The 26,767-nt window shown below is 38.4% G+C and overlaps 1 protein-coding gene across 1 annotated transcript in view; it reads left to right on the top strand.

The window, feature by feature from the left end:
• The window catches only part of Smchd1 (structural maintenance of chromosomes flexible hinge domain containing 1), a 150,416-nt gene that overhangs the window by 98,891 nt on the left and 24,758 nt on the right, over positions 1–26,767 (top strand). The window contains exons 26-37 of the mRNA XM_023720401.1: positions 887–1,035; positions 2,086–2,174; positions 3,127–3,245; positions 7,024–7,191; positions 10,743–10,868; positions 12,501–12,580; positions 12,899–13,056; positions 14,568–14,683; positions 16,198–16,262; positions 20,393–20,480; positions 24,524–24,655; positions 26,111–26,263. Coding sequence (XP_023576169.1) covers positions 887–1,035; positions 2,086–2,174; positions 3,127–3,245; positions 7,024–7,191; positions 10,743–10,868; positions 12,501–12,580; positions 12,899–13,056; positions 14,568–14,683; positions 16,198–16,262; positions 20,393–20,480; positions 24,524–24,655; positions 26,111–26,263 — 1,443 coding nt within the window. The remainder of the gene's footprint in view (positions 1–886; positions 1,036–2,085; positions 2,175–3,126; positions 3,246–7,023; positions 7,192–10,742; positions 10,869–12,500; positions 12,581–12,898; positions 13,057–14,567; positions 14,684–16,197; positions 16,263–20,392; positions 20,481–24,523; positions 24,656–26,110; positions 26,264–26,767) is intronic.

Raw genomic sequence — 26,767 nt, forward strand, 5'->3', positions numbered from 1 at the left:
GCATTGACACATTTTACATCAGATGATACAATAGTAGAAATGTTTCATGGTTACACTCGGGCCCTTGTGCTTGTCGGGCAAGTGTTTATTGTACTGAGCTATCTCCCCGGCCCCTCAAAGATTTTATTTTATTTTATTTTTTTATGAGCAGAATATATTTATTGAGAGAAAGAAAGCTCCTGTCCAAGCCCTCAAAGATTTTAAATTAAAAGAATATATGCAGTGTATTATTTGTTGAAACTGTACTTCGGATTTGATTTGAAACTGTCTCATTGCTGTTTATCAATAAAATTTTGGAAAAAAAAAGACATATAATTAAAAAAAAAAAAGATTTTAAGTTAAGCACTTCCTCATCAATGAGTACATAGTCTTCAGAGTAGTTTTCGTCTGCAGAGAATTAGGCCAACATTAGAGGAAATCACCCAGAAATGAGTGAGGTTTTTTAAAGTGCTATTTTAAAAGGTACTTTTTTTTAATTATCATAATGTATGCACCACTGTCATTTCTGGCCATAGAGACTTTTTCCTTGGGAATGAAGATAATGGATTTTTTAGCTTGTCAGATTCTTCAGTAACAGGCTGAGCTTTAAGTTATTCTTTTTTTTTTTTTTAATTATTTATTTATTTATTTATTTGAGAGAGAGAGAGAGAGAGAGAGAGAGAGAGAGAGAGAGAGAGAGAGAGAGAGAGAGAGAGAGAGAGAGAGAGAGAGAGAGAGAGGCCAGCTCAGCCCACCAGGGGGCAGGGCTGGCTGGCATGTGGTGCTGGGGGATTGAACCGCGGTCCCTGATGCTTTTTGCTAAGCTTGTTCTAAGTAGGTGCTTTAGACCACTGAGCCATCTCTCCAGCCCCTTTAAGTTATTCTTAAATGTGTCATGTCCTCCAAGGTGAACTGGACTCCTGAAATCAACAAAGAGCACTTGCTACAGGGACTGCTGCCAGATGTGCAGGTGCCCACATCTGTGAAAGACATGCGCTATTGCCAGGTTTCCTTCCAAGACGACCACGTTTCTCTGGAAAGCGCATTCACAGTAAGGTTTGTGGACTTGTTATACTTTGAGTTATTACACAATTCATGTGGTACTAAAAAAATATTGATGCCTGTGAAAGTTATTTCAAAAATATTACAGCTTTTGTGAAATAGGCAGGCTGCCTTTGAAATGAAGTTTTACTCCAGGTGCTGATTAATTCTTATCATGATTATAACTGACAAATTATGTAAATATGTAAAAATCCTACTTTATTTCCTATGAAATCCTTGACTACTTTTTTTTTTTTTTTGCCATGCGCTTCTGCAGCACTGAGCTATATCCCTGGTATTTTTAAATTTTTATTTTGAGACAAGGTCTTGCTGAGTTGCCCAGGCTGGCCTCAGACTGCGCCCACCTCAGCCTCCTGAGTCCTAGGATTCAGCCTTGTGCTGCTGCACACAGGTGGACACCTCTTTTAGTAATTTCTGGCAGCATCATTCCTCTGTCTCCATATTGTTCCCAACACTTAGAGTAGCTCTACCACTTGAGATCCGCTAACTCAGATGTAGCTCTGGCTGTACACAGCATTCCTTTTTTGAGGATGTGGGGGAAGCCAAGATGGCGTGTGGTCAAATGTAGCTGAGAATTTAGTGTGGCCTGGACTGGCCTCAGATTTGCAGTCCTTTGCCTCCTGCTCCGAGAGCTGGATGCCAGCCATGTGCCACCACAGCCTTCTCGGTAAGCTGTTGTGACTTGTCTCTTACATTTAGGGCTCGCCAGTCATCATAGGCTTTGACTTGTCTTCTGGGTTAATAGCTGTATTCTGTAAATTAAAAAGGTGCTTCAGAGTATGCCATTGTATTTTTTTTTTTTTTTTTTTTTTTCTCCAAATGCCTTCAGAGCAGGTTTAGCTGGCTTCAGTTGTGGGGATCGAACCACAGCAACCGGAGCCTGACTGCTTTCTTAAAGCAGCCACTTCAACAACTGAGCTAAGGGGCAGGCCCCCATGCCATTGTATTTTTAAACTTTATATATTTATTGCACTTTAGTGTACTAAATATTTCTGTATAACTAGTGGTACTACTTAAGTCTTTTAACTTGTTCACTAATTTCAGACCACTTCCTGATGAACCCAGGCATTTGAAATGTGAGCTTAAAGGAGGAAGAACGGTGCCGATGGGCCAAGAGCTTCCTGGAGAAGTAGGTTAGTGTGGCCTCAGTTTTTTCCGCCATGCTGCTCCCTTGGGTTGCTGTTTTCATACAGACAGTCTGAAGGGCAGCCTTTGTATACGTTGAAGACATTTGGCAAAATTGTTTGTAAAAATTTTGCTGTTTTAAAAGCAATGTATGTGTAAAGTAAATGTATGAATGGATTCTTTTTTTTTTTTTTAATTTTATTTATTTATTTATTTGTGTGTGTGTGTGTGTGTGTGTGTGTGGCCAGCTCAGCCCACCAGGGGGCGGGGCTGGCTGGCATGCGGTGCTGGGGGATTGAACCGCGGTCCCTGTGCTTTGCTAAGCTTGTTCTAAGTAGGTACTTTAGACCACTGAGCCATCTCACCAGCCCTGAATGGATTCTTATATAGTCTCTATATTTTTTTTAATGTTCTATTTTGTTTTGCTTTCCTAGATAGCACCAGGGCCTCCAGCATGAGTACACAAACACTACCACTAATCTTCCTTGCCCTTTGTATTATTTTGAGGCAGAATCTCACTAAGTTACAATCCTCCCGTCTAAGCCTCTTGGTAGCTGGAAATACAAGCATGCACCACCATGGCCAGCTTTTTTCTTATATCTTGAAAAATAACATGTTAAAATGTTTCTTGTAAATGTTCATGGGAAATTTTTTAATAAGAGGATAGAAATGTAGATTACTAGTACTTACTGAGCATGCATGAGGCCCTGGATTTGATCTCCAGCATCACAAAACTAAACAAAACAAAACATTCAAATCTGATTAACATTAGCATCATGTTAAACATTTAATACTTATGTAGATTATGGTTTATTTTTTAGTGTATGAGGGGAATACTATTTTTATGCCAAGAAACTCTTTAAGAACAAAATTTATGTTTCTAAGTATAATTTAAGTGTTATATACTTGTATCTTTTATTAGTGATAACATTTTAAGATAAAATTTGTTTGTTTTTTAAGTTATAATTATTACAGATCAGTATGGAAATCAGGTTCCAGCATTTTCACTGAATACTTTATCTGCTTTGTCAATTGCTGGAGCTGGACTTGATAACTCAAATGTGAAGACTGCTTTGCAGGTATGGCCACTTTCTGCAACCTTTGGCTCATACTTTTGTTTATACACATGTAACTGAAAGAAGTTTGAAATTTACTTTTGTGAACTAAAAAGTCATAAAAGACATTAAAACTTCTATAATGAAAAAATTTGAATGTAAGCTAACTTACTAAGTAATTCCTGTGTTTCCATTGTGCAGGTGACAGCACGTCTCCCTTACCATATCATTTTGAAGCATGTCATAGCTTATTATATAATTTCTCCTTAAGCATTTTGGGATACGTGTATATGTGTGTATGTATGTATCAAGCTGTGTCATTTTTCAAGTAGCTCTCTTAGTCACACTTCATGGGGCTCACACCATGCATTAAATAGGATACTAAGGAGAAAACTGATTGTCAGAGTTGTAGCTATGCAGTTTATTAGCTTGGAAAAATAGAATTTTGGGTGGATTTCTTACAGATTCAGACAAGCAGGCATGTTTTACTCTGCTTGGAGAAATCAGAGCCAGCTTAAAGGAAATGTCCCTGCTGGAATGGGCTTTCAGGGACTCTGCCCAACCAGTGTATCTGAGAGAGGAGGAGAAGTCTCACAGATTAAGGGAAGATAGATTCCTGTAGAATATCAGCTTCTTCTAGACTCTTCTTCTTCAGCCTCTGCAGTATTCTTTAGTTGACTACAAGAATAGCCTACTTTATTTCTTTCTCCACTAATCTTTTATGCTTTTGTTTTCTAATTTTCACAAACGCCTTCACTGCTGAGCCTTTAGTGATGCTTATCTAGTGATGGAGACTGCTTTTTGACCTTTAGGTTCTCCTGTTGTCTAGTTTTAATCCTGTGTGTAGATTGAGAAGATAGATGTGCTCCTGTTGTTCTGCAGGAAGTTTCTATTTTCTGTTTCTCTGCACTTTGTCCTGTCCTTTGTGACCTAATTGCTCCTATATTACCTGGCTTTTTTACATCCTCAGTGTTTCCCATCTATGAGAGCATTTATCAGCACATAAAGATGCTGCAATATTTTTCATCTTTAAGAAATATACCCAAAAAGAAGGAAAAAAAAAAAAAAGAAATATACCCCCTTTCTCCAGAAAAATCACCAAAAGTTTGGCCCAATACTATATCCCTGTCCCCCACCCTTTTACCATGAAAAAATCTTTTTATATAAAAGTCCTTGGAGGTCTTGTATGTACTGTCTTCACATCCTTTGCTGACGTTCCCTAGCACTCCACTCTGGCTGTATTTTTATACTCAGTTCCACTTGACCAAATCTGGTGACCTTTCCATTCTCAGCATAGGCCCCATCCAACACCCTCTCTGCAAGGGCAGCAGTCAGCATTATACATAGTGATATACTTAATATCCATGCCTTGTGTGTGGCCTGTAGTACCCCCTAGGATATCATCTCAGGGCAGTCTCAACTTTCCCACCCCATGGTTCTACTCCAGCTGTGGGCATTTCTTTTATCCCTGTATACTTTTTACAACTCTGATGTACTATTTTGAATCATTTTGAGTCTTTCATTTAATTCTGTTTATACTGGTCTATAATTGTGTGTGTGTGTGTGTGTGTGTGTGTGTGTGTGTGGTTTTTTTTGTTGTTGTTTTGTTTTTTGAGACAGGGTCTCACTGTGCAGTTCAGGCTGGCCCTGTGCTCACTCTTATAGCCTCGAGCTGGTCTCAAACTTGCAGTGATCTCCTATCTCAACCTCCCAAGTGCAGAGATTATAGACATATACCACCATGCCTGGTTCTGAGGCAATCATGGCTTGCCAGGGGTTCCAGGGTCAGGTCAGCATGCGGTTAGGGGATTGAACTCGGGACCTTGTGTTTGCCAGGTGGATGCTTATGCCTCTGAATTATCTCCCCAGCCCCTGGTCTACATTTTTAAATGTACTGTTCTTATTTTTTTTTTTTTTAGACAGGATCTCACCATGCAGTTCAGCCTAGTTTTGAACTGACTATGTAGCCCACGCTGGCCTTGACCTCATGACAGTGTTCCTGCCTCAGCCTCCTGAGTGCTGGGATTATAGATGTGTACCATCCAGCTGACTTTTTCATTTTTAAGGTTGAAAATAAAAGCAAAACAACTTTCGATATGACTTGGGTTTTGTTTGAGTTGAATCGGCTTGGGTAATTTTTATGTATTTTCAACTTTGGATATGTTTTATGAATAAATATCTATTTGATTTTTTTCCCCAACAGTTTCCCTATGCTTATTGGACTTTCAGGGTAGATTAATTTTGGTTACTTTTAATGCCTTTTTTTTTTTTTAAACACAAAATGTTCTACAGTTTTACAGCATAAAACATGAAGTTTTATCTTTTAAATTTTGATTAATTAGATTTTAATTGGTTTAAATTTAAGAATACTCACCAGAGATCACTATTAAAATGTGAAGTAGGGCTCATACTCGTATGGAATCACTCAAGGTCATTTAGTCATATAGCCGAAGTTATTGGCTAGTTTCATTGATTTCCATCAATACTGTGTGTTAGGTATTATTCCAAGAAATAGGGTTAGCAGTGACAAAGTCCTTATCCTTGTAGAGGTCACCATGTCAGTAGGAAAATAAGATAGGTAAAATAGTGGCATGGCTTTACGTAAGGTAGCTGGGAAGACTTTTGAGATGTCACATGTGCAATTAACTAAAAAAAGAAGCCATGGAGCTATCTGGTAAAAGAAAAACTTCAAATAGGAAAAAGCACTGCAAAGGTTATCAAGCTTGCATACCCTTGGCTATTTGATTAACAATAGAAGAGAGTATGCCAAAACCTTTTGAGCACTGACATGACTTTCAGAAAATTTCAGATTTTGATTAGGAATACTTAATCAGTAAAGTCTGTACAGATATTCCAAAGTCTCAAGCAATTCAGACAAGGAATATATTCAGCATGTATAAAGAAGATAGAAGAGGATATAGCCAGAACCTTTTAATGTGTCTCCTAAAAATGAAAAACAAATTTGTTTGCCTTTTTTTTTTTTTTTTTTTTTTTTTTTTTTAGTACAGAATCTATAGGGTCTCCATAGATCAGACTCATGGTGATCCTCCTGTTTTCAGTCTCCCAAGCACTGGGATTACAGGCGCATGCCACCACACCAAGTCTTAATCACTGTCTCAGCACGCCCTGGGGACAAGGCTGGCATTCCCTCTTTTTTAATTAATTAACTTTATTGATATACCAGAACCGACCACATTCATCATAGGGAACCTGCCCATGAGATAACTTCATTCTTCCTCCCCTATCCTGTTGCCCAACTCCTCCTCTCCTCCCCATCCACAAAAGCCTTGTTTCTGGTTTTTCCCTCTCTTCTCATGTTTTCTTCTCCTTTCCCCTACACCCTTCCCTATTTCCCCCTCCTGGATGAACACTTCTTCCCATTTCACAGTATCTATGGTGCATCATGGTCTCTGTTTACACTTTTGATCTCACCAGAGAAACAACAAGATACTTACCCATGTGTGTCCAACTCACTTCATTTGATCATGCTTTCAGGGTGTTTTCACACACCTGAAATGTCTCAAGCTTATCCTTCTTTTTGGCAGCATAGCACTGCATCATATAGAAAGATCTACACCTTCTCTATCCATTCATTAGTTAATGGGCATTTTGGACTGCCTCCAAGATTTAACTATTGCAAATTGTGCTATTACATGGATGTGCACATGTTTTTCCTCTTACGACAATAAACTTTTTGACATGTCATTGGTGGCATATGGCCAATGGTTAATGACAAAAAAAATTGTTTTTTAAAAATCTTAAGCGATACCCTGTCTTTTCTTGATGTGCTTTTTCTTACTAGGAAAACTCACAGAGTATAAGTGTAAGAGGCATCAAGTTTATACCAGGCCCTCCTGGATATAAGGATCTGTGTTTCACTTGGCGTGAATTTTCTGATTTTATTCGAGTGCAGCTAATTTCTGGACCTCCTGCTAAACTTCTTCTTATAGACTGGCCAGAATTAAAGGAGGTGAGTAATTTCATGTCTCTTGACCCCAGAGTGCCAGTAACGTTTCACTAATTACTGATTTATTTTTTATTTTGAGACACAGTCTTACTAAACCATTAAGTGCCCAGGCTGGGCCCAGACTTGCGGTCCTCTTGCCGCAGTCTCCCAGAGTGTTGAGATTACAAGCATGCACTACTGTGCCTAGACTTTACTGGGAGTTTTTAAAGCAAATCCCAAACACCAGATCATTATAGCCATGCCTACTTAGTATGGCTTTCTGTGAAAGTACTTAAATCTTTAATGCTAATTTTGCAAATGTCTGCCAGATCTTTTTATGTATTTATTTTATTTATTTATTTTTTTGCGGAACCAGGGATTGAACTCAGGCCCTTGCGCTTACCAGGAAAGCACTTATATTACTGAACCATCTTCCCATCCCCTGTCTGCTGGATCTTACCTTTGTGAATTTTTACTAAAAGTTTTAGAATGTTAACTTTTTAATTTTTTGAATTGAGAAATAAAAAGTTGAATATATCTTGTGCAACATGTTGTTTTGAAATACGTAGATATTGTGGAGTGGCTAAATCAAGCTAATTATAACATATGTTATCTTTTTTTTTTTTTTTTTAATGTAATACAAGGTCTACAGGGATTCATGGTGATCCTCCTGCTTTCGGCCTCCCAAGTGCTGGGATTACAGGCATGTGCCACCATGCCCAGTCTCAAACGCCATCACAGGGCACCCCGGGGGCGGGTTGGCACAGCACACAGGGGATTGAATCCCGCCCACTGTGCTCTGCCTTAGCAGGCGCTCTAGTCCTCTGAGTTATCTGGCTGGCCCAAATTTGACTTTTTTTTTTTTCTTTTATTTTAGTATAGGGCCTACAGGGTCTCACTACACAGATTGGACTCATACCTCCTCTGTTTTCAGACCCCCAAGTACTGGGATTATAGGCACACGCCACCACACCCAGTCTCATTTGCCATCTCAGTTCCCCCCAGGGGCCGGCCTGGCACTACATGCCAGGGATAGAACCCCGGTCCCTGCATCTGCCTAAGCAGGTGCATTAATCTGCTGAGCTATCTAGCCAGCTATCTCTTGTCTTTTTGTGGTGAGATGATTTAAAATCTGCCCTTCAGTTCCAAATTCACAACTTAGCGTTTTGCCATCTGAAGCTTGGTGAACAAGTATATGCTGTCAAACACCCTGTGTGGTGTTTGAATAGTTGTATTCTTGAGAAAAACAACAAAAACCCCATTGTCCTAGCATTTTCCAAGAATATACATTAACTGCAGTCACCATGTTGTACAGTTGTTCACTGCATGTATTCCTCTTTTAAATTGTATCCTTGGATAGCATTAAATTTATTTACCTGTTTCGCATTAAATTTAAAATGTTCGGATTCTGGTGTTTAATTGAAGCATATCGGGGTGTAAGCTATTGGTGTGATAATTTTATTTGTTGTTCCTTTTGTTTTGCTTTTTTGAGATAAGGTCTTAGATATGTAGCCGAAGCTGGTCTTGAACTCAGTATATATAGTGCTGGCCTCAAACTTGGAGTGATTAACCTACCTCAACCTCCTGAGTGCTGGGATTTCAGGCCTGCACCACAATGCCCAGCAATGACTTTTTTTATATAGAAGAATGAATTCATGCTATAGTAACAAATGAACATATCCTGGTAAAGGAGCAGGTTACCTAAGAAAGGTTTACATTCCTCTGTCCTAGTTTGATATTGCCACTTTTGATGTTTGAATTTTAAAAATGCTAATTTTAATTGTGCTTCTAAAAAATTCTTTTTCCATAGCGCTCTGTTGAGATTTCACTAAAAAGCCAATGTGTTAATTTTTATCTGGGGGTACTCATACTAATTTTTTTTTTTTTTTGCCTTTTGAAACAATGCTTTGTTGGATGACTGTATTCTGAAACATTTATGTACTTTGAGTTGGAAGAAATCTTAAACATGTTTCTGTATTTGATTTTGTTGGGAATATAAAAGGTGACAATGTAAGAAATAAAAGCATATTATAAGGTTTATTTGCAGATAGCATAGTGATCCAGAAACCTTAAAATCTCAAGCTGGGCACAGTGGCACATGCCTGTAATCCTAGGTAATTGGGAAGTTGAGGCAGGAGGATCAAGTGTGAGGTCAGCCTTGGCAATTTAAGGAGATCCCATTTCAAAATAAAAACAAAAGGGCTAAAGAGGCAGCTCAGTGATAGAATAAGTTACCTGCTATTTGCAGGATTCTGAGTACAGTACCCAGTACTGTAAAAAAACAAAAAACCTAAAGCAGTTATCTATGTTAGTTGTATGTTTATATATAGATGTGGCTGAGAAAGTAATTTTAATATCAATTTTTAAAATTTATTTATTTATTTATGTGTGTATGTGGCCAGCTCAGCCCACCAGGGGGCGGGGCTGCCTGGCATGTGGTGCTGGGGGATTGAACCACGGTCCCTGTGCTTTGCCAAGCTTGTTCTAAGTAGGTGCTTTAGACCACTGAGCCATCTCACCAGCCCCAATATCAAATTTTTTAAGAATTTTCTGGGGGCTGGGGAGATAGCTCAGTAGAATAAGTGCTTGCCTGGCAAGTGCAAGGGCTGAGTTCAATCCCTGGTTATGCCAAAAAAAAAAAAAAAGAGAGAGAGAGAATTTCCTAATTCTTGACCTACTGTCCCTACACAGGGTCTGTGTAGTAAAGGGAAATTGATAATGTAGCATGATAATTAGAAAAGAACATGTAAGTATATAAATGTACATGTATATTATTTTATACATTAATAAGCTAATAAACTAAGCAAATATGAATTATTAAGTAACATGCCAAATGTGAAAGTGGTGAGGAACACATTTGTCTTCATAGACAGTAGCTTTTGGAAATTAGTATCTTCTATTTCCCTGAACAGTTTTTTGCAACCTATCTGAGCTAAAGTCAAAGAATCTTTTAAAAAGGTAGGCTATCGTTTAACAGTGGTTAGGGTAGAAAATTATATGATGAGGGTTAGAGTACTGTGTGCTTACATTTGGAAACTATGGGCTCAGTCAGCGGCAGCCTTGTGAACTACAAGGTTGTGTAGATCGTTAATGAGTGGTGCTCTTGTTAGCCCACTGCCAGAAGGCTGTTAGCTTTGCTTTGTTCACTGGGATAGAGAACTGAAAGTTGATAGAGCAGCTATCCTAAGGATTGCCAGAGCCAAATGTGAGAACAAGAGAGAAGCTTCTACTTCCTTTGCAATCATTCTTTTTTTTTTTTTTTTTTTGTGGAACCAGGGATCGAACTCAGGCCCTTGCACTTGCCAGGCAAGCACTTATTCCACTGAGCCCTCTCCCCAGCCCTGCAATTATTCTAATGTGTAATTTTTAAGGGCCTACATTAGAAGTCAGTAATGTTGAATGCCATATTTCCTTTTATCAAATTATCATTCTGTAAGTCATTTGTGCTTAATGGAATTGACTTTTAAGTTTATTGTCATTGATAAAAGAATAGAGCCAAGATAAATTAGTGTTTTATAAGTAATTGTATTTTGCATATATATTGTCTATTCTTAAAATACTTATATCTTTTTCAGGCCATTCCAGTGATTAATGGAAGAGAATTGGAGAACCCTCTTACTGTTCAGCTTTGTGATCAGTGGGATAATCCAGCAGCAGTCCCTCATGTTAAAATAAGCCTCGTAAAAGCTAGCAACTTAAAGGTAAGTGGTAAACTCCCTGGACTATTTCTCATCTAAAATAATTATTTCGGGGCTGGGGATATGGCTCACTGGTAGAGTGTTTGCTTAGCACATGCTCAGTGCCTTGTATGGAGCCCCCAGCACTGCAGCAGAAAACTCAGCACTTCAGCAGACATTGTGGCACACACCTGGATTCCCAGCACACTGGGGTAGGCAGAGGCAGGTGGTCCTGCCTGGGCAGGTAAGTGACTGTGCAAGACCTTGTCTTAGACTAAAGATACACTGGGGATAGAATTCAGCATGACAGCCCCAAGTTCAGTGCCCAGCACCAGTGGGAGAATCTGTACTTTATTCTCACGATCATATCTTTGTCACATTTTAATTTCATTTTAAATTGTAATCTTAACCTTTATAACTGTTTAGTATATATCAAGGATTTTTAAAAAATTTTTTAAGGAAGTAAAGTTCAGTGTAAAAAGAGACCAACATTTTACAGTTATAGTGGTTTGACTGTTTATTAAACAGAAATAGTCTTACATTCCAGGTTAGGATGGATTATTAATTCCTTTTTTTTTTAAAAAAAAAAAAAAAAGATGACTGAAGGTATATATAGCAGAGTGGGCTGCATTGTAGGTTTAAGGAATAGGCATTTTGGAGGAAATATGTACATGGAGGCCAAGCTAGAACAAGCATGCAGCTGTCTGTCTTGGTCTGGGGACAGGTGAGTGGAGACTGCGCTAGGCCTGCCCTGCCAGCCCAGCCACTCCTCATTTTCCATCTCCACCCACTGCTCTTTCTCAGTATACGCCATTGTTAGCTGCTCCCATGTGTTCACTTAAGCAGAGATGCGTAAGAGTTTAGGGCAGTGGCACAGCACCTCCCTGGCAAGCCTGAGGTCCTGAATTCAAGTTCCTGGTTACCTCCCCACCCCCAAAAAAAATTCATAAGAATTTAGAGGGGAGTCTTTTGCTACTACATGCTACAAAATCAGTTGTATTCTAAATATTTGCTTCCAGAGGGATGTTTTTAGTTTCTCATTTTTCTTTGTGGTAGTGGTGGTAGGGGTGTTTAGTTGCTAAAGAAGCAGCCATTAAAAGGCTTCTAGCTTGTTATTAGGAAATGTGGCCCCTGGTTAATCACTTGAGAGCAGAAGCTGGGTGGTAGCTGTAAAGGTTATATTACAGCAGAAATTGAAGCAGCAAACCTAAGTGAGCACTGAAAGATAAATAACCTATAGAGCGTCGTGGTGCCTGTGGTGCTGTCCTCCATAACCACACCTTCACCTTACGGTAACTGGTACTGACACAGTGCACCTGCAGTTTTGTAACCTTATCACTTTTAACATGAAATTCTAGTTCCGTTGATAAAAATGGTTACTGTCTTTTGGAGTATTTGATTACATATGACATTATTTCCCCTAGTTTCAGATCTGAAAGTTTTAAATTTTATACATGTGTACAAATATAATTTTTTTTTTTTTTTACAAATATAATTTTAAATATAGGAATAGACAGTACATCTCTTGAGGGCTGGGGAGATAGCTCAATGGCAAGTGCAGGGTCCTGAGTTTAATCCTGGTACTGAAAGAAAAACAAAACAAAAGTACATTTCTTGAATTTTCTAATTAACCAATTTGTTTTGTTCTTTTTTTAGCTCATGCCTGCAAACCAACAGCATAAAACAGACGAGAAGGGCAGGGCTGATTTGGGAGTGTTCGTTGTTTCTGCCCCTCGGTAAGAACAGAAAATTTGATCTTGATGTTGTAGAGATGGATTTTTTTTTTTTTTTTGGCGGAACCGGGGATTGAACTCAGGCCCTTGCACTTGCCAGGGAAGCGCTTATTCCACTGAGCCATCTCCCCAGCCCAGATTTTTCTTGTTGCCTGCTGAAGTTAAGAGTAGTAACCACCTTTTTATGTAGAGGTAAGCAAAAGTAGGACCAGAGTAGGAGGTTGAGAAGTTTCCCTGGAGTCAAACTTTGTAAATTGTATCCTAGTTTCTAGAGTCTAACTAATGTAACTTAACTCCTACCCTTTTCTTGTTATTGTTCAGGGGAGAACATACTATGCAGGTTAAAGCCATCTTTAACAAGATCACCATAGAAGGACCTGTAATCAAGTTAATGATTCTTCCAGATCCTGAAAAGCCCATCCGTCTCAATGTCAAATATGACAAAGATGCTTCCTTTTTAGCAGGAGGTATTTTCACTGGTGAGTATTGGGTGGTATTTGAATAAATCTTTAACAATAACTTACCTTGTTAAAACAGTGGTATAAATTATTTACGTTTGATGTTCAACACACTGTTTAAAACTCATGTCATTGCCTTTTAGATGGCAGCGAAAATCCATATGCTTTAGCAATGTCTACTTTCATTCCTTTGTCCTGGAGTCTTTTAATGTGAAGAATGAACTTTTAGCCAAGGAGATAGCTCAGTGGCATAAGCAAGCACAAGGCCCTGAGTTTGATCCCCTATACCACACACACACACACACACACACACACACACACACATGCACACACGCACATGCATGCATACACGCACACACACACGCTAAGAATGAGCTAAAATCAGTTCATGTATAAACTGGCACCCTGAGATCATTACAGTAATTCAGTTGATGTTTGTACATTCACTGAATTGTGACATTCTGTAAAAGAATATGAACTAAATGGTACAAACTGTGGAGTTGTGTTCTGCTAAACATGTGCTGTTACCTTAATCCCACCTGAACCAGAGCCATTTTTCTAATTTGGATGCAAATACATCCTGTTAAGATTTATGATTAAAGATCAGAACAACAGACTGACTTACTGTAACTGTTGAGCTTTTATTTTTATTTTTATTTTTTTTATTTTTTGGCAGAACTGGGGATTGAACTCAGGCCCTTGCACTTGCCAGGCAAGCACTTATTCTACTGAGCCATCTCCCCAGCCCCTACTGTTGAGCTTTTAGTTAGAGTCATAAATATTACAGTATTCAGTGAATATAGTGTCATAGGAGATCATTGATTAAGCAAGTGATTTAATATAGTGTGACTGTTACTAAATCAGTAGGAATTTAATATCTGCAATTTTATGGAACATTTCTGTTTTATTGAAGGGATGAATGCTTATATGTTGTTATAAAGTAATGAAAGAAACATACCAAAAATTTTAGATATAAAATTTTAACAGTAATTTTTAATAATTAAATTAAACATATACATACACTTTTATACTTTTATCAAACCTGTATTAAATTTTTTTGGAAGAGATAAAAAATATGGGCTGGGGAGATGGCTCAGTAGAATTCAGTTGATGAAGCGCTTCCCCGGCAAGCACAAGGATCTGAGTTCAAACCCTGGTTCTACCCCCCCCAAAAAAAAAAAAGATTAAAAAATAAATTTTGCTTTAAAAAATAGTGCAGAATAAATGTGCACATGACAGTTATGAGGATATTGTATATGATAATACTTTAGCTCCTGTATGCTGTTGAAAATCATGAAAGAACATGAATGTTCTGTTCTAGAAATATATAAGGTATATGATATTGTAGCCAACCCGCCTAGATCTGAGCTGCTGAGTAGACACCGTCTGGCATTTTGGTCTTGCATCGTAGAATCTGCAGCATGGCAGACTGTGAAAATGAGACAGGGAGAACTTGCTGTCCAGACAGCACTAGAGAATTGCCCGTCATGAGTAGTAAGTTTGAGATACATGTTGTATGTTTGCCATGACAGATTTTATGGTTAGTGTTATTTCTGAAGATGACAGCATCATTAAAAATATTAATCCAGCACGTATTTCCATGAAAATGTGGAAGCTATCCAACAATGTGAACAGACCACCAGCAAATGTGAGTAATGGGAGTGTTTTTAGAAGTCAAAATATTTAGCACAGAATTAAATCTATTTCAGGTAAAAATGCAGTATCTATATATTTGAATATGAGCTTAATTTATGCCATTCATTAAGATTTTTTTTTTTTTTTTAAAGAAATGCAAAGTGTCAGTACTTTTGGTTTGGTTCAGTTCAGTTCTGTCTCATACTGTCTTGCTTTGTCTTGCTTTGTTGAAATAAGGTCTCGCTGTTATCCATGCTTGGGCTAGAACTTGTATTGCTCCTCCTCCTGTGTGCCCAGCTTTCTGATGGTATTGCAAAAAGAGTAGCCTACACTGTTTTGTCTAAGATAATCACAAAAAGCAGAAAACATTAAGTATGGTCAACAAATAATATAAAAAATGAGAGTAAAGAGATGTTGGTAAAGTGCAGAGTAGAAATGAGGGAATGCAGAGAACACTCTGAAAGCCTAGAACCACAGCTGTCTAGTGGAAACATCATGCCTACAGTTTAAATAGACACATTAAAAATGTAAAAATAAATAAAATTAGTTTTAATATAATGTATCAGAAATTAGCATTTCAATAGGTACTCAAGTATTTTTTAGATATTAATGTGATTTTATTTTTTTATGTATTTAGTACAGGATCTACAGGGTCTCACTACACAGATTGGACTCCTAGTGATCCTCCTGTTGTCAGCCTCCCAAGTGCTGGGATTATAGGCATGTGCCACCACACGCAGTCTCAATTGTGTCTTAGTGCTTCCTGGAGGCAGGGCTGGCATGGCAGGCCAGGGGTTGAATCCTGGTCCCTGCATCTGCCTAAGCAGGCACTTTGGGCTGGGGAGCTAGCTCAGTGACATAAGTGCCTGCCTCACAAGTATAAGGTCCTCAGTTTGATCCCCCCCCCAAAAAAAAGCAGGCACTTTAATCCTCTAAGCTATCTGACCAGCCCTAGATTTTTACATTCTTTTCCCAACTCAAGATTTATCACATGCCAAGCTGAACTGTGTATATAGACCCTATACCAAATAAATAAAAATTTTTAAAAAAGATTTACCATATATTTTATAGCAGATTTCAAATCAGAGCAACTGTATTTCAAGTGCTTAGTAGCCACACACAGCTGTTGACTTAGTGGAAATCTGTGACATCTGAAATTAAAAACCAATGATTTGTCAGAACATCCAACTTAATAACCTGCTTCACCATTTATGGTTCATTTAAATATCTCTTTTGGAAATTAGCTTCTGTAACTTAATAGATTGAAAGTTAACTAACTGAATCAACCATATCTTCACTAGGGGGTGTTACACTCTTACCTTGAGATGTGCAATGACAGGTGTCTGCCATTGTGACATCGCTCATTGTGTCTGTGTGTATTATAGAGAAACATACTGCGTATGGGGGCTTGTATATTTATAATGCACAGGCGATCTGAATTCTCATTCGGTATGTAAAAAGTTTTCCTCCTGAATATACTTGGTTAAAGTTTGTTGTTTCCCCCTTTCCTTTGTCTCCCCTTTCTAGGCAGAAACATTTAGTTGTAATAAAATAAAAGATAATGACAAGGAAGAAGGCTGCTTCTATTTCAGGTATTTGGCATATCCTTTCCTGTGTTCATGCGGATTTTGTTACAGTTTATTTAAACCTTAGAAGTATTTGCATCCCTACTGAAAAAAAAGTAATTTATGATCAAGTAGAAATTATTAGTGTCTCTAATTTTTTGTTAAGGTTTTTAGGGAAAAGCATATTTTGGATTTTTTTCATGAGGGGGCTTGATCAGCTTTGGGTTTTGGTGTGGGTTGAGCTGGCCTTGAACTCACAGCCTCCTGCCTCCAAGTACTGGGATTGTGGGCCTATGCTGCCAGAGCCAGCTTGTCTTTAAAAAGGCTTTGTGAAATGGTTTGGGGAAGATTGGAGTGGTGCTTGTATTATCCCTAGAAACAAAGCCTTAAAAATTTCCTTATGTTGTCAGAGCACTTTGTATTTTATCATTGAAAGGTGACTATAATTCTGAGATCTTTTGAAGAATAAAAGATCGGACTAGGTTTTGCTGCTTATGTGCCTTTAAGCTATTGTTTTGTCATTCTAGCCTTCCATTTTCAGTCTTTTTTTTTTTTTTTTTTGTGGAACCAGGGATTGAACTCAGGTCCTTGCGCTTGCCAGGGAAGCACTTATTCCACTGAGCCATCTCCCTGGCCCTTTCCATTTTCAAATCTGATAAAAAGCTTTGAAAGGGTTATCATTGAGGTGCCCTTTTAAAAAATTATTTATTTTTTATTAAGTACAGGGTCTTGCTATGCAGCAGTTTGGACTAAGAGTGATCCTCCTGTTTCAGCCTCCCCCATGGCAGGCATGTACCACCATGCCTAGTTTGAGGTGTTTCTTTTTTTTTTTTTCCTTTTTCTTTTTTTGATACTGGAAATCAAACTCATAACCTTGTGCTTGCCAGGCAGGCATGGTGCCTCTGAGCTACATTCCCAGCACATTGTGCGGTTCCTGTTTTATTTTTCCCCTAAGATTTAAATTCCCAGCACCATAGAAAAAGGTAGAAAAGGCAGATCAGTGGACTGGCAGCAGGTTATGAAAGTTTTGGAACATTCTGAGTTTTGTTGTTTTCTCTGATAGACCAGTAACAATATTCAGACCAATCCCTATTCTTTGGCCGATATGGCTTTTGGTCCATTGAGTGCTCAAATAATTATAAGGGGCTGATTTAGACTTTTTAAAAGAGGTAGAAAAGGGACCCTTTTCATTATGTGAATTGTCTTTCAGTGGATGAAATCTACCAACCTATGTGAGAGGGCTAGTCCATTATATTCCAAAGTGTTTGTTTCAGTTAAATCTTACTTTACCATTCTAGAACAATGATTTGAAGGAAACGTAATAAATATTTTTAAATTAATCATACACTTTTAAAACTAAAAAGAGATGGTGGTTATATAAGAAGTGTCAGTAAATTCACACGCTAAAATGATTAGTTTTGTTACGTGACTTTTACTGTGTTAAAAAGAAAACACCTATGTACATCATTGTACATATCAAGTGATAAATGTGCTTACTTTTTTTTGGCTCCAGGGATCTAACTCGGGACCTTGTGCTTGCCAGGCAGGCACTTATGGTGCTGAGCTGTCTCCTCGACTGTACTTACATTTTGAGTATGTTTGAATGAAAATAATCTTGAGATTGTTAATGTGTTAGTCACTACATTTGGGATTTATCATATAATCTCATTCAACTTTTTAAATTTTTAAAAGGTAAAATACAAGGGCCTGCGAGATAGCTCAGCAAACTAAGCGCCTGCTTGGGCAAGCACAGGGACTGAGGTTTGCTCCCCTGCACCATAGGCCACACCAGCCCCATCCCTGGGCCAGCTGAGCTGGCCACTGAGACCGGGCATGGTGGTGCATGCCTGTAATCCTAGCATTGGGGAGGATAAAAACGGGAGAATCACTATGAGTCTGAGCTGCATAGTGAGACCCTGTACCAAATATATTTGAAAAAAAAAAAAAAAAGTAAAATAAACTGGAAAAGTGCAAAAAAGAAAAAAAACACATAGCATTATGGTTTTGCCCAAATTTGATGTGGGTGCAGCTCACACAGGGCAGGACCAGCCACCCTCCCAGAGCGCACCCCATTCTGTGCTACCCTCAACCTGTAGAGTTTCGCACACAGACTACTTGGTTTTCTTCTATGGTTCTTTTGGCCAACCACATGTCTCCTAACATGTCTACTTGTGCTCCTATTGCTATGTACAGTGTTTTTTGTATACTTCAAGATATTTTCACTGTGTTACTGTTTTGCAGGACTAGGTTCCCTAGCCCTTTTTTTTTTTTTTTTTTCAATTTTGTGATAGTATCCCACTAAATACCCAGGTTCAGTTTCAAACTTTAATCTTCCTGCTTCAGCCTCCCAAGGTGCTGGGATTGTAGGTGTGCAACACCACACCTGGCTAATCAGGGTATTTTCAGGTTGGCATTCTCTTGTAGTACTCTGAAGCCAACAAGCCTTCCCTGATCTCCTCATTTACCTGAGCAATTAACGTCCAGTCTTGTTGTTTTCTTGAAGTGATTTTCCTTCCTTATGTATTTGGTTGTTTTGGGTTTTATTCCCAACACTGTTAGCATACTTTCCTCTGTGTTTTTCATTTTATGTACCTTACCTGAGCTTTATAGACTTTGGCTATATTTTTTTCAGTTTTGAATAGTATACAGTCATTTCATTGGGTATATTTTCTGTCTGCCTCGGACTCAGTGATCCTCCTATTTTCAGCCACCTCAGTGCTGGGATTACAGGCGTGTGCAGCCATGCCCGGTCTCAGTGGCCAGGTCAGCCAGCCCAGGGGTGGGGCCGGCGCAGCATGCAGTGCCAGGGATTGAACCCTGATCCCTGTGTTTGCCTAATTTTGCTGAGCTATCTTGCCAGCAGTCGTTTCTCTTTAGGTACTTGCCATGAGCTAACGTCAGTTGACTAATTCCATATGAAATAGACTTTACTATGCTGATAAGTCCATCTTTGAGTTACCCATCTTTGGCCTTTTTAGTTCCTGTACTTACATTTGGTGTTTTGGGTTTGGTTTGAGAGGAAGTTTTGCTGCATTGCCCCAGGAGTCTGGAGGTCAGTGGTCCTCCCACTTTAGCTCTTGAGGATCTGGACCTGCAACTTCACACCAGCACCTCTGGCTTGCATTTACTATATTTTTACAAGCCCAACTGTGGTGGCACATGTCTGTAATCCCAGTATGCAGGAGCCTCAGGCAGGAAAATCACTGTGAGTTCATTCCCTGGGCTTTATAGTGTATACCATACCCCCTGAACTACATAGCAAGACCCTGTCTCAAAAACAAAACCAAAAACCTTTTACTGTATGTTTAAAGGTCCATATCTTTGTTGAAATTTTCAATCTTGGGCACGCCTGATAGCTCAGTGGACTAAAGTGCCTGTTTAGGCAGAGCGCAGCAGCCAGGTTCAATCATATTTTCTTTGTAGTAAAATATAACCAAAGCATGCCAGAAAATATACCTCTTATTAGGTGTAGAGTTTCATACTAAAAATTAAGTTATAATAATGATATTTAGAATAATGAATGCCTGAATAGAAAAGAATAAAATACAGAAAATCAACAGAAAGGCCTCTTGTGATTTTTTTTTTTTTTTTTTTTTTGGTGGAACCGGGGATTGAACTCAGGCCTTTGTGCTTGCCAGGTAAGGGCTTATACTGCTGAGCCACCTCCCCGGCACCCCCTCCTGTGATTTTGAAGTATAAAACCATAAGTTTGAAATTTTATAATGTAAGAGCTGGGCATAGTTGTGCACACCTGTCAGCACTCAGAAGGCTGAGGCAGGAGGACCTCCAGGAATTCAAGGCCAGCCTGAATTCAGAACTAGATTATTTCTCAAAAAACAAATAAATAAATATTAAAAATAATGTAATAATGGAGAAAAATTTATTTGCTTTATAATTCATATTTTATTTTTACTGTCTTTTCAATTTCATGCTATGATTTCCATTTTTATTATGTCCAGATGTTTTGTGAAGGAATGTATAGGTAAGGGAGACCTGGAATTAAGCCCAGAATATAAGAAATGTTTGTTGAAAGAATGAAGATGGATGTAGTGTTAGTAAATTTTTTATTCATTTATTGGTAATGGAATGAAATATTAATATTTTCAGTTTCCCTTTTACTTAAAAATTGTCAATAATTTAACCTTTTTTTTATTTAGGGATAAAATAATTCCTAATAAAGTGGGGACATACTGTATCCAGTTTGGTTTTATGATGGATAAAGCAAATATTCTCAACAGTGAACAGGTTTGTTTGCTTTCATTATATGAATTGGTTAGCTTTATATTTTATCACTTAGTTTATGAGTGAAGTATTTGTTTAAAAGTGAATTAGTTGGGGCTGGGGAGATAGCTCAGTAGAATAAGCACTTGCCAGGCAAGCGCAGGCCTGAGTTTAATCCCCGGTTCCACCAAAAAAAATGAATTAGTTGCTGGGGAGATAGCTCAGTGGCATAAATTCCTGCCTGGCAAGCACAAGGTCATGAATTCTATCCCAGGCACAATAAATAAATAAGAAGTAATTATTGGATACAAAGTATAAATACAGTAGTCTCCTGATATTCATGGGACACATACCAAACTCCCCAGTGGATGTTTCAAGCTGAAGACAACACCATTATCTACACTGTGTTTTTCCTATGTGTATATTTCTTTGATGAAGTTTAACTTATAAATTAGATAGAGATTAAAAGCAGTTAATATAATAATTACATATTATAATAAGTTATTTAAAATTTATGAATGGTTTAGTGGTGGGATTCTTCATTTAATGTTTTTAGTCCCTAGGGCCGGGGAGATGGCTCAGTGGAATAAGCGCTTCCCTGGCAAGTGCGAGGGCCTAAGTTCAATCCCCAGTTCCGCCAAAAAAAATAAATAAAAGAATAAAAAATATTTTTAGTCCCTGACTGATTTCAGGTAACTGACACACTGACAGCAAAATTATAGAGTAGAAACTGCTATCATGTGACTTCTCAGGAAAGTTAGAATATATTTATGTTCAGTAATTAGACCAGATACAGAACTTACGTTCCCATCTGTACATCAAAGATTCATTAAAAACCATTGTAGTGGGTATCATTAGAGAAGTTGCTCATGCCAATACATATAAAAAATGTCAGTAATGTGTCAGTTTTTGGTACTCTGGATAGTAACATTCAAGGTAGTTGTAACATACATTAACTTCATACAATTTTTTCAGCATATGAAATTTCTAAGATGTTTCTTGTATTTTTAAGTGCTTCTAAGTTTGTTTCTAGATCCTTAATATATTATGCATGACTGGGAGGCTGAGGCAAGAGAATCATAAGTTCAAGCTCAGCCCGGGCAACCTAAGCTAAGTTTAACAAAGGGCTCAGGGCATAGGTCATTGTCTAAAGTTCAGTTACCAATACCATCCCTCCTTCAAAAGACCCTAATACGACTTATATTCAGATTTTAAAAGCAAATTACTTTTAAAGAGGTTAACAATGGCATAGTAAAGGCCAGCAGTCTCTCCAGGACTTGGAGTCAGGACACTTTGAAAACAACAGTTTCATGAAGAGTTTGTAGGAATCAAGAAAAAACTGATAGCAAAACTAGAAACCACAGAAAAAATAACACAAGAGACGAGAATGAAGCCATCTGAAACACTAAAATAGCCCCCAAGGAGGAGGATCTCTCTCCACTAACCTGGGGATATACCCCTGTGAAGAGTCACTGATGTGTGTATGGACAGAACGGCCTCTGCAACAGCCAGGGGCACCTCCCCAGGCCACAGGCCATAAAGCTTGTCAGAGTGCAGGGACTGGGGCTGCACAGACAGGCACAGACACTAAATCCATTGGAGTAAAAACAGCCCTAGACCCAACACCAGCCATCTGCTGCCTACACTCAGCAGAAAAGACAGGGCAGGGCTCAGCATTATATCACAAAGAGTGGGCACTAAAACAAAAGAGGTCCTAGTTGTGGCTCACTGTGTCTTCAATTCCCTTGCTGCTATGACAAAATACTTGGCACCCACAACTTCAGGAAGACATATTTTGGCTCACAGTTTGTAGAGGTTTCATCCATGTGGGTTGGCTCCAAGATGGGCAGCAGGGCAGAGGCACTTGGAGAAGGAGAGCTGTTCAGGGCCAGTGTGGTGCTAGTGGGGGAATCCTTCCAGATCGTGCCTTCCAGTGACCCACTTCTTCCCACCAGACCCCGCCTTCCAGCAGCAGGTTAGCTGTGCTGGCCCGACAGTCGTATCACCTTCCAAGTCCTGCCAATGGTCACATGAGGCTCTGGGGATGTCTAGGTAGAAACCATGACACTGTCCCTTCACCATGTGGTGGTGTGACAGCACCTCAGGCCCTGAAAAATTGCCAGTCAAACACAGAGGCATTGTTTGGACTTGATTTCTCTCTGTTCGGTAGGGTGCGGTGTCTTTTTCACCTATATTTTGCTCTTTTTTTCTTTTTATTTTTTTTAATGTTACCTTTGTCTAATTCTGTTAACTTTTATTTTCTCTTTCCTTCATTTTCAAATTTTATTTTCACTTTTTTCCTTTTTTCTACTTCGATTTTTGTGGTCACTATTTAGTTTCATTTTTAGCTATTTAGTTGACTATGCCATTATTGCTGAATTATGTTCTCTGATTAATGGTAGTTGTGTGTCATTTTGTAAATACTTAACTGTTCAGCAACATTTGCTTTGTCTTTGTATTATTGCAGCTCTTTTCTGTTGCTAAATGTGGTATAGTTGTAACTCTTGTAATAATGTCAGTACTATTCACAAGTTTATCCTTGACTCTGTTATATTGTTGATTTCTATAGTTGATGATAACACAGTTACTGCTTTTAGTTGGTTTTAACTGTACGCCAGTATCTGGTTTGCATCAGCATTATTGTAGCTCATTTTCTCCTCTCTTGGTGGTCCTGGGGATTCAGCTCCCAGAAAAGGTTGGACACTAAAAAGATTCAAATATTATGCTGAACAGGTTGGGAAGGGACATAAACACCGACATGTAACCAAACCCAGGGACCCGTCTCAGGGAGGCAGAATCCCCGAAAGTAGTTACAGGGTTTTCCCCACCCTAACTGATCTTCAGCCTGCAGTACAAAAACAGTACAAATATGAGAAAGCAAGGCAGTAAGATGGCCCCAAAAAATGTTTAACTCCCCAAAGGCTGATTTCCCAGACCTTGAAGCAGAAGAAAAACTGTATAGGCAAAGAGCTCAAAAACTAAGTGTTTGAAATGCTTGAAGTGATCAAAGAAGAAACACATAAATTCATAAAATGTTCAGTGAGTTTGAAGATAATTTAGTTGAGTACATAAAGGATTTTACTAAAATTGTTCATGAGCTTAAGAAACTAATGGAACTAAATGAGAAAAATTCAAGACATAAGTGACATAAGTGACTATTTTTGGCAATGAATTAGAAATTGAAAAAAAAAATACAGAAGACTTTGTAGAAAGCATGGGTAGTAGGTTCCACAGTGTGAAGACAGTGTCAGAAATTGAAGGCAGTGTGGCTGGATTTTAAGAGCAGTGATAGCCCAAAACTGACAGGCAGCCTGCAAGCTGGACCCAACAGCTGCCAGAAAACTTGAAGCCAACTCAGAATTACAGGAAAAAAGAAAAAATTAGAAGATGACTCAGAAGGTATTAGTTTATCACTGAGATCATAGCACAACATTTTCCAAACCAAAAGAGTTTAACATTCAAATTCAGCAGGCTTATAGTACCTGAAATAGCCACAACCAAAAAAGACCCTCTCCAGAACACATCAGTTGCAGAATTTCAACTACAAGAGAATTCGAAAAACTGTTACAGAAAAAGCAAATAACCTGTAAAAGCAGACCTATCAGAATAATACCGTTTCTCAGTACAAGCCTTAAAGCCTAGGAGGGTTTGGAGTGAAGTTCTTCAATCCCTACATAAAAACAGCTGTCAGTCTGACTTCCTTATTCTTCAGAATTGACAAAGACATAGACTTTCCATAACAAGGAATCCAGGAGAAATACTTGAGCTCTAAGTCAGCATTGCAGACTGTACTCCACAGAGTCCTAGGCGGAGACAAGAGGCCACTAGTGCCAGCAATTGAGCCCAAAGGGGAGGCTACCTCTAAAAGGAGAGCTCTTTAAACTAAAGGAAGAAGTAAAGGAATTAGCCCTGGAAATAATATAACGGCTGGAGTCGGTAAAAAACAATGTAACAGGGAATTGGAATACATTTTAGAAAATAGTATTTAATTTAGTATATGACATCATTTAAGTTAATAGTAAAAACATTATTAATAAGTTAACTAGCTGCTGCTTTTGTTTTATAAGGTTATAGTTGATGTTCTACCTAATCAACCTGTGAAGTTAGTTCCTGAAATTCAGCCTGCTACCCCAGCTGTTTCTAATGTTCGCCCAATTGCCAGCAGGACCTTGGTCAAAGATTTGCGTCTCAGTATCACGGTAATGTTTAATCACTTTTCAAAGTTGCAAAGAGGAGCAAGAAAATGTCCTTGAAGTTTAGGTGAAAAATGCTTATTGTAGAATCAGAATGATTATTCAGTTTAAGCATATAGGAAAAACCTGCAGCTGAATTAAATCTTTATAAAAACCTTTGTGTTTGCATATAGAGAATGCATAAAATTATACATTGAATCCAGATACACAAAAACTGATTCCAGATACAGAAATCTGCCTGCTTTTCCTAACATGTGTCTTTATTCTCCCTTTCATGTATGTATTATCACTGTCTGTGAGCTATGTGGGCATCTCATTGTTGAGTTCCTAGAGGAGACAAGCAGGTAGTTGGATATTAGAGGTCAGTCAGCTAGACCTCCTCAAAGCTGCTCATTGTGGGAGCCGAGGAGGTGGCTCAGTAGAATAAGTGCTTGCCTGGCAAGTACAAGGTCCTGAGTTTGATCCCTGGTACCAACAAAAAAAGAGCTGCTGATGGTGTAGAGGGTAAGCAGCAAAACAGCTGCCAAGAATATTAACAAAAGCATGCAAAACACAGTCAGAGGGCTGGGGGGAAAGCTCAGGATGGAGTGTTTGCCTGGCATGCATGTGTGATGTCCTGATATTGGTCCCAAACACCTGGATGGGTCCCTAGTACTGAGACTGGGAAAGTGGGCTGATGAAATTTCAAGTTTTCAACAAGTGAGTAGTTCTTCTTTTCTCCCAAACATCCAGGGGTAAACAATGTCATAGAAGTACTGTAAGGGTCTTCAAATCTGTATACACCTCAAACACTGTCAGAAGAGTATAAAATATGTCAAGCACTTGAAGTTCCCAAGACCTGTTTATTATTTAGCACTTTTTCACAGCAACAGATACTAAAAGTACAAAACATGAAATTTTAAAAGGAGAATCATTGGGTCAGGAAAATAGCTCAGCAGCACAGCGTCTGCCTAGCAAGCATAAGGTCCTGAGTTTGATTCCCAATACCTGCCCCCCCCCCATGAGTTATTTAATTTAGAAAATTAGGGGTGGGCCGAGGAGATGGCTCAGTGGAAGAAGTGCTTCCCTGGCAAGTGCAAGGGCATGAGTTCAATCCCTGGTTCCGCAAAAAAAAAAAAAAAAAAAAAAAAAATTAGGAACCATTATATTTTTATTTTTTATTGAGAACTAAATATGAATGAGACAGTTTCACAGCTGATTAATAGGACAGTTTTGATAGTCAATACACTGTACATTGTTATCTTAGTAGGAACCATTATATTAGATGGAGATTTCTGGAACTGTTTTCTGCCTGAAATACTACCTTAGAGCTAAATTCTGTGCTTAAATTAAGCAGGATCAAGATAAAATTTAATTCTGGACTTCTATTCATGTGCATTTTATTTCTGATTTCTACATGTCTTTCTCTGTGTTTAGTTTTCTACAAGCTCTTATACTTAGCTATTTTCTATTCATTTTAAGGATGCATATGGCAATCATACAGGAATAAATTTGGTTGGCACCGTGGTAGCTACCATTAAAGATTTTAAGGAGGAAGATACTGACACTCCGCTCTTTATTGGGAAAGTTAGAACACTTGAATTTCCCTTCATGAATGGTTCAGCTGAAATCACGGTAATTTTAAAAAATATTTTGTTGACATTTCTTTACTTAATATTATAAACCAACATATTAAGGTACCTGTTCTGATTTTACTCTAAGCTGTTGCAAATTGTGCCAAATCATTATTACTAATAACAAGTGGCTTTTTATTTAAGTTTTAATGACAATGCAGTGTTCATGTTTCATTGCTTATTATGAGTGTTTTGTTTTGTTTTGTTTTGTTTTGGCTTAGATTTTTGTGGTGCAGTGCTAGAGGTTAAAACCAGGGCCTTGCACATGCTAGGCAGGGTGCACCCTACCTTGGAGCTACTTTCTCAGCCCTTTCTGTTCTTATCCAAGTTGCTGTTGGATAGACAGAATGAAACATAGGCCAAATAAAACTTAAACAGTCTTTCTTACTTTGTTCTAAATTGGAAAGTTTACTTATATCAAAAAATATAGAGGCCAGGGAGATAGCTCAGTAGAATAAGTGCTTGCCTAGCAAGGGCCTGCGTTCAATCCCCAGTTCTGCCCCCC

Source organism: Octodon degus, unplaced genomic scaffold, assembly GCF_000260255.1.
Source record: "Octodon degus isolate 3935 unplaced genomic scaffold, OctDeg1.0 scaffold00075, whole genome shotgun sequence".
Classification (NCBI taxonomy): Eukaryota; Metazoa; Chordata; class Mammalia; order Rodentia; family Octodontidae; genus Octodon; species Octodon degus.